Genomic DNA, 8,505 nt, shown 5'->3' with positions numbered 1-8,505 from the left:
AGGATAGACTGACATCACGGGCTTCCTGCTGTGAGTCACTGAGATGGAATCAACACAGCTTTTGTGGTATTCCTGCTAAAACTCTGTAATGTGAAGTAGAATGAGAAACATCAGATAAACCCAAATTGAGAGCCATTTTACAAAATAAATGTCAGACATGAAAGAAAAACAGGAAGGCTGAGAAATCAATCCTTACTAAAGGGGATGAAACAGACATGAAAGCTAAATGCAGTGTGTGATCCCAGACTGATTCCTGCACCAGAAGTATTACAGCACAGGATATCTATAGAGACAGTTGATCGAATTTGAATAAGTTTGTAGATAAGGTAATGTGGTTACACTAATGTCAAATAGTATCTTCATATTGCAGATCAATTTTTTTTCCCCCACTGAGAAGACATATCAGAAAAGATGACAGTTGTCAATGTGTATGCTTGTAATCTGGCTTCCCTGGTGGCTCAGCAGTAAATAATCCACCTGTAGTGCAAGAGACATGGGTTCAATCCTAGGATGTGGAAGCTCTCCTGGAGAAAGAAATGGCAACCCACTCCAGTGTTCTTTTCTGGGAAATCCTGGCTACAGTCCATGGGCTGCAAGAGTTGGACCTGACTGAGAGACTAAACCACAACAACAACACATATACTCACATAGCCTCAAACAATATAGCCCAAACACAGAGGGAGGGACTTGGAAGGGGAAAAAGTGAAATAATTATTAGGAGAGTTTAAAATATTTTCTAAATAAAAATTTCATATTTTTATAAAAATAGAACATCTTGATACTCACCAATCCTATTTTATGATTCTCATTCAGAATTATAGTTTCAGCTTTTAGAGGTTCAGTCTTCTGAACCTGGACTTCCAGAGGTGTTTAAATCACGACACTAGCAACGTTCATGAGTGAGTTACTCAGTACTTTCCAAAGAAACTCTGAGCAATAAAGGTAAGTCACTTTCCTTTGGTAATCAATTTCTGAGATCCTGAGCGTGAGACAATCAGAGATTTTAAGCAGGTACCAGGGAAATGGAGCGTTCCAATGGCCCTAGGAAATCTTTAGAGCAGTTCGAAAGATGGGGTCCCATAACTTCTGGATGGATCTCTGAAAGGGAGTTGGATCGGCACCATTTGGAGGTACAACTTTCTTCGATGTGATTTCCTAAGGTCCCTACCATTACTGGTTCAGAGTGTTTTTCTATCCGGAAAGTGTGGTGATTACGTGGACTGAGAGGGTTAAGCACACTAATCCCTCCTTTCCCCTGCCCAGATTTAGGGAGAGTGAGGACAGAATATCCAATGGTGTACTTTTCTGGGGAGCAGAGTCCAAAGGGCGAGACGGACGTACAGAGCAAAGACCCACAGGATCTCTGACCCCGGCTCCCGGCCTGCGTCTTTCCTTGCCTGCCTGCGCGCTGCGCGTGCGGAGGGCGCGCGGGTTCCGGGGCACCGGGCGTGCAGCCTAGGGCTCGGCTTCGCAGCCTCTCCGGGGCGACGATGGGGGCGCAGCGGGTGCTTCTTCTAGGCATATATTTACTGCCTGCGCTCCTGCTCTCAGAGGCCGCCAAAATCCTGACTATATCCTCACTGGGTGAGTGCTTGGCCGGAGAATCGGGACAGGCTTGTCCCAGGCTCCTGGCCAGGAGTCATGCCAACAGCCCCCTTAATCAGAGGGGGTTTCATATGGTTTTCCAGGCTGGGCTTGGGTCCGAGACTGGAGGAGGGAGAGGCTGGCGAGGGTTGTGGGGCAGAGAGAGGTCTCTACTACCAAGGTGAAATTATTGATAGCCCTGGAGAAGAGGAGCAGTTTCCTATCCTCTCTTTTAATTTGCTCTGGATGCGCTTCCCTGTGGGTACAGCGGGAACCAGAAGTTTTGGTCTATTTCTGAGCTTGAGACCCCAGGCCGTCTCCTCGACGGTACCTGCGGGATTTTGAAAGGGTCACGTTGAACTTCTGAGGGGTGTGCAGCAGATGCCAGTAGAAAGTAGAAGGCGGAGTCCATATCAGGCTCTGGGACAGGTGCTCCTGGGACAGCGGCACGAACTGGGATTGTTTCCCAACTGGAAAACTGAGCGGGCGGGCAGACGGGAGGACCCCAGGGCAGTGGTGCATTTGGGAGCCCCTCTCTCACCCGTGCTGATGGAAGCTTTTGAAGAAGAGTGGAGCCGTTGATTCTGCGCATTGTGGACCGAGTTTTATTTCCATTACTTTTGCCCCTTAGAGAACAGAAGAAAAAAGGGGAAATTTTATCAGGATAAGGAGTCCTCAGAGGATGGAGTTTCTCCAAGAGTTTTATTTGACCCATCCTGAAAAGATGGTGGGCTCCCTAGCTTGCTTTTAGATCCCAGAAAACCTGGGGATCCTAGAGCTGGAAGAAATAACAGAATTCCTCTTACTGGGCCTCCCCTTTTATTTCCTGAGAGGAAAGCAGAGGGTCAGGGAAATGGGGTGCCTTTTACAAGAGGACAACAGACCTCTCTCTTGGCACACACTGGGAATCACTTATGATTTCTTACCTCAAAACCATCCTCTTCCACAGATTCCACTCTTTTCCTTTTTTACAGTGGGGATTTCTAAAAAGCCTATTATAAACCTATTTTTAAATAATAGAGGTAATGGAGAAAAAGTTTTCTCTCTTGAAAGTACACTGTCCTCCAGCCTCAACTCCAAGGGCAGAGCTGGGGCAGTTAATCGGGTGCCGGAAGCCCCACCTTTGCCCCTTATGAAGAGCCACGTGAACAGCTGTGTCTGTGCCAACCTCTTCCTCGAAACCATTTCTTCCAACAGTTAATGTGAACAACAGCAGGCAGTCTAAGCAGGGGTACTATGTTTTGGGTAATTTGTGTTACCTCAGGCAACACAAGTATGGATATAAAATACTAGAGTAACTCCCACAGATATACACTATGTAGCTCTGTACCACTCTCTGGGTTTCCCAGGTGTCTCAGTGGTAAAGAGTCCACCTGTCCACTCAGGAGACCAGGGTTTCCATCCCTGGGTCGGAAAGATCCCCAGAGAAGGAAATGGCAATCCACAGCAGTATTCTTGGCTGGGCAATTCCTTGGACAGAGGAGCCTGATGGGCTGTATAGTCCATGAGGTCACACAGAGTTGGACACGACTTATCAACTGAGCTCTGCACGTACTACTCACCACTGGCCTGATGACTGTGGGACTTTCCTCTAATGACCCCCGCTTCCCAACTGTAGCAAGTCTGTCCCTTCCCTGGAGATCTGGCTTTCTCTGCTGCTGAGACTCACAGATGCAAGAAAAATGCCCCATGATAGTACATAATTTTAGATAGGATATTGGTGTAATGAAGCTCACATCTCTCCCAAGGATTAAGCCTCCTCTTTCTTAAAGATCCCAGAATTGTCCTAGGATGGATGTCCTGTTTCTCATGCATATAAGATACTGCAAGCCCATCCTATGGAGCCTACAGTTTTCCTGCTTGTCTTAATGGATGTGAGACATTCAACTGAGAAACTTCCTGTGAAATATATTTGAATCTCAAGCATTTTGGCTCTAAGTGGTGGCTCCACATCTTTTCTTCCAATGGCCGTTTCTTAGAACCAAATCTAAGCTTCCGTATTTCTGGCTCCTACTCTAGCATTCATGTCCAAAGAGAAGAATTTCAGAAATAGCTGCCTATTGACTGCCTATTAGGGACACTCCATGCTCACATGCATGGCACTGGGCCAGAATATCTACCAGTACAGTTATTTCTTTAGGCTATGGCATCTCCATAAGCCCCCAGCTAAAATGCAGTGTGTGCCTTAGCATCAGGAACTCCAAAGACTTAAACACCAAAATTATGTTACGTTGTTGCAAAGACCACAGGTCATAAGAGGGAATCTTTAGTGGAGGATTTCCCTAGGTCAAAGATCTGGGCAGGCAGAATACAGGTATCCAGTTTGGGGCTTAACCAGAGTGAGAAAGAGGAACTGGAGAAACCCATCTTTCTCTACTCACTGTCAGCTTTCTGTTATCTTACCCTGGTTTGCCCCACACTTCCACATCAATTTCATACCCTCTGTTCTCATCTTCACAAAAATGGTATATATTGTTCCTAGGTGGAAGCCATGTTCTACTAATGCAGCGGGTGTCTCAGATTCTTCATGATCATGGTCATAACGTCACTATGCTTTCTAATAGAGGAAGAAGTCTAGCCTCAGGTATCTTTTTTCATAATTATTGAATTCTTCAATCCCAGCCAAAAAGAGGCAATGCCCTTTGTATGTACTGCTTAACACAAAACTTTTTTGAATCTAGTATTGAAATAATGGACAAAATGTGTGTGGGGTGTGTGTGTGTGTGTTTATGTTAAGTGCTGGATATCTTTTATTTTTTTTTTTTAGAAAATGTTCCTTCTTCATTTTTGGGAAGCATTTTATTTTTAGACCTATTTATTTTTAATTGAAGGATACTTGCTTTACAGTATTGCGGTTTCTACCAAACAGCAACACAAATCAGCCATAGGTCTACCCATGTCCCCTCCCACTTGAATATCCCTCCCACCTTTGTCCCCATTCCACCCCTCTAGGTTGTTGTCAAGCCCTGGTTTGAGTTCCCTGTGTCATACAAGTGCTGGATATCTCAATAACCTCTACATTTTATTTGTCTATAGTTTACCCCCTTATCTGGATGTCACTTTATTTCAGGCAAGCCTCCATACATTATTATTGCAAAATCAGTCGTCTCATGAGTTGTATATAGCAATGTCAGAAGTTCTTGAGTTACTGAATCTAGTGACACTGGTTGAAAGAGTTTCACCTAAAATGAAGTTATCAATCGGATCAGCTTTTCTCTGTTGACAGATAAGGATACAGAGGCTCAGGGAACTTGAATGATTTGTTTGAGTTCACAAAGCAAGTTAATCAGTTCAGTTCAGTTCAGTTCAGTCACTCAGTCATGTCCGACTCTTTGTGACCCCATGAATCGCAGCACGCCAGGCCTCCCTGTCCATCACCAACTCCCAGAGTTCACTCAGACTCACGTCCATTGAGTCGGTGATGCTATCCAGCCATCTCATCCTCTGTCGTCCCCTCTGTTGGGTGAATCTGGGACTTTAAGTTCTGGGTTTCTCCATCAGAGTTGCTAAAACTTAAATTTAAAAAAAAAATTGCAAAATTAAGCAGCTTTGTTGGATAAAATAAGTCTGAGCAATTATAAAATTCTGAAGATGAATTTCCAGTTTTGCTCTTGTTTCAGTTCAGTTCAGTTCAGTCGCTCAGTCATGTCCGACTCTTTGCGGCCCCATGAATCGCAGCACGTCAGGCCTCCTTGTCCATCACCAACTCCCGGAGTTCACTCAAACTCATGTCCATCGAGTCGGTGATGCCGTCCAGCCATCTCATCCTCTGTCGTCCCCTTCTCCTCCTGCCCCCAATCCCTCTCAGCATCAGAGTCTTTTCCAGTGAGTCAGCTCTTCGCATGAGGTGTCTGAAGTACTGGAGCTTCAGCTTTAGCATCATTCCTTCCAAAAAAATCCCAGGGTTAGCTCCCTGGTGGCTCCAATGGTAAGGCATCTGCCTACAATGCAGGAGACCTGGGTTCAATCCCTGGGTCGGGAAGATCTCCTGGAGAAGGAAATGGCAACCCACTCCAGTATTCTTGCTTGGAAAATCCCATGGACAGAGGAGCCTGGTAGGCTACAGTCCATGGGGTCGCTAAGAGTCAGACATGACTAAGCGACTTCCCTTTCACTTTTCACTTTCATGCATTGGAGAAGGAAATGGCAACCCACTCCAGTATTCTTGCCTGGAGAATCCCAGGGACAGAGGAGCCTGGTGGGCTGCCGTCTATGGGGTCGCACAGAGTCGGACACGACTGATGTGACTTAGCAGCAGCAGCAGCAGAGATTTCAAAGGAGTTTTAAGATTTTTTTTTTCTATTACTGCAAAAGACATCATTGGGATTTTGATAGAGATTGCATTGAATCTGTAGATCATTTTGGGTGGTTTTGGCATCTTAACAACTGACTCTTCCAATTCATGAATATGGAATGTATTCACATTTATTTGTATTCTCTAATTTCCTTCAACATTGCTTTGCAGTTTTCACTTCACAAATCTTTCAACTCTTTGGCTAAACTAAATCCCAAGTACTTTATTCTTTTTGATGCTATTGTATTTGGAATTATTTTGGAAAATATTTTAGAGTATTCATTTATAGTATAGAAAGGGAACTGATTTTTATGTGTGAACTTTTTATCTTGCTACTTTGATGAATTCATTTTTTAGTTCTAAAATTTTTTTTTTGTGTGTGGAATCTTTAGGGTTTTTAACATGTAAGATTACATCATCTGTGAACAGAGATTCTTTTACTTCTTCCTTTCCAATTTGGATGCCCTTTTTCCCTTCCTTGCTTCCTTTGCCTGACTACTCTGGCTACATCTTCCAATACTATATTGAATAGAAATAGTTAAGAAGTCTCCTTGCCTTGTTACTGACCTTAGTGGAAAGTTTTCAGTCTTTCTTCACTGAGTATAATTTTTGCTATTGGTTTTTCATATATGGTTTTTATTATGGTGAGGTTCAGTTCAGTTGCTCAGTCGTGTCTAACACTTTGTGGCCCCATGAACCGCAGCACGCCAGGCCTCCCTGTCCATCACCAACTCCCGGAGTTCACTCAGACTCACGTCCATCGAGTCAGTGATGCCATCCAGCCATCTCATCCTCTGCCGTCCCCTTCTCCTCCTGCCCTCAATCTTTCCCACATCAGGGTCTTTCCAAATGAGTCAGCCCTTCGCATGAGGTGGCCAAAGTATTGGAGTTTCAACTTCAACATCAGTCCTTCCAGTGAACACCCAGGACTGATCTCCTTTAGGATGGACTGGTTGGATCTCCTTGCAGTCCAAGGGACTCTCAAGAGTTGAGGTAGTTTCCTTCTATTGCTAGTTTGTTGAGTGTTTTTTTAAAATTATGAATGGATGTTGAATTTTATCAAATGCTTTTTTCTGCATCAGTTGAATTGGTCATGTGATTTTTGTCCTTCATTCTGTTAATCTGGTATCTTTTATCAATTGGTTTTTGTTTACTGAGCTATCTTTGCCTTCGAGGAATAAATCATCATGTATAATCCTCTTCATATTCTGTTGAATTTGATTTGCTGCTTTTTTGTTGAGGGCTTTTGAATCAATGTTCATAAAGGACGTTAGTCTGTATGTTTCTGTTTTTCATAGTGTGCTTGTCTGACTTTCCCAGATTGGGAAAGGAGTACATCAAGGCTGTATATTGTCACCCTGCTTGTTTAACTTATATGCAGAGTACATCATGTGAAATGCCAGGCTGGATGAAGCACAAGCTGGAATCAAGATTGCCGGGAGAAACATCAATAACCTCAGATATACAGATGATACCACATTTAGCAGAAAGCAAAGAGAAACTAAAGAGCCTCTTGATAAAGGTGAAAGAGAAGAATGAAAAAGCTGGTTTAAAACTCAGCATTCAAAAAAACACTGGTTGTTTTTGGCCTTAGCATGTGTTAAGATGTGAGATTTCAGGTTAGTTGACTGAGCAAACTTCTTATTACAACCGTCGAAGGGGCACACATAGGGCCTGTCTCCGGTATGGATTCGCACATGTGTGCGCAAATTGAAGTCCAGTGAAAAGCGTTTCCCGCAGCCTTCAAACGTGCATTTATGAGGGCAAGCTATCGTTCTTGGAGCGTCATCTTCTTTAATTTTTCTTGGCTTCATTCTAGCAAATTCTGCTAGTTGTTTGGGGTCTGAGAGGTCAATGCCAGGTATCCCTCCAGGAGGAAGTTTCTTTCCTGTCATATATTCTGAATAATCGGGCGGTGAGTTCTCTCCAATGATCTGTTCTTCAACCACCGTCTCATGGTCGATATCTTTTTTTCATCTGAGGACCACATGGTGACCGAGAACTCGCCCTCCAGGGTCTTGATCTGCACCTGCTTCTGCTCCCACTTCTTGTTGCCCGCGTCCACGCCGCCGGCCGCCCTGGCCCCGCCGCCGAGGTAGCCCTTCTTGCCGCCGCCCTTCTTGACGCGGCCGCCGCCACGGTGACCAGCGTCTGCTCGATGTAGTCGTCGTCGCCGCCGGCCGGCGCGGGCACCGGGATGAGGATCTGGTCCTCGAAGCCGTCCTCGGCGCGCAGCCCGTCCGAGTCGTCGCCGCCCACCACCTCCTCGCGCGTCTGCAGCAGGATCACCTCCTGGTGGTGGTGCACCTGGGTCGGGTCGTCGGTGACGAGCGGCTGCAGCGCGATCATGGGCGGGTGGTGGTGGTGGTGGTGGTGGTGATGGTGGTGGTGGCCCGCGTGCCCGTGGCCGCCCCCGCCGCCGTGGTCGCCGCCGCCGCCGTCCTCGTCGTCGTCGTCCTCCTCCTCCTCCTCGCCCACCACCGTGGTCTCGATGGTCTCCACGGGGATGGTCTCCACCTCGATCTCGTGCAGCTCCACGATCTCGGCCGGCATCTCCGAGCCGTCCGTGGCGATGTAGAGGGTGTCGCCCGAGGCCATGACTGAGGGCTCGGCCGCCACGGCCGCGG

The 8,505-nt window shown here is 46.0% G+C and overlaps 2 protein-coding genes across 2 annotated transcripts in view; one reads left to right on the top strand and one right to left on the bottom strand.

Moving 5' to 3' along the window:
• The first annotated feature begins 1,480 nt into the window (after window positions 1-1,480).
• UGT3A1 (UDP glycosyltransferase family 3 member A1) overlaps window positions 1,481-8,505 on the top strand; it is a 25,521-nt gene continuing 18,496 nt past the window's right edge. Inside the window, exons 1-2 of the mRNA XM_040262327.1 lie at window positions 1,481-1,584; window positions 4,067-4,168. Of these exons, the coding sequence (XP_040118261.1) occupies window positions 1,491-1,584; window positions 4,067-4,168 (196 nt within the window). The 5' untranslated portion in view covers window positions 1,481-1,490. The remainder of the gene's footprint in view (window positions 1,585-4,066; window positions 4,169-8,505) is intronic.
• LOC120879237 (transcriptional repressor protein YY1-like) lies at window positions 7,435-8,499 on the bottom strand. Its single transcript, XM_040262195.1, is given in 3 exon segments — window positions 7,435-7,853; window positions 7,856-8,017; window positions 8,020-8,499. Coding segments are annotated over 3 exon segments (1,038 nt in total). The 5' UTR covers window positions 8,477-8,499.

Source organism: Oryx dammah, unplaced genomic scaffold, assembly GCF_014754425.2.
Source record: "Oryx dammah isolate SB20612 unplaced genomic scaffold, SCBI_Odam_1.1 HiC_scaffold_20, whole genome shotgun sequence".
NCBI classification, from domain to species: Eukaryota; Metazoa; Chordata; class Mammalia; order Artiodactyla; family Bovidae; genus Oryx; species Oryx dammah.
This window is presented reverse-complemented; position numbering and strand designations above follow the sequence as displayed.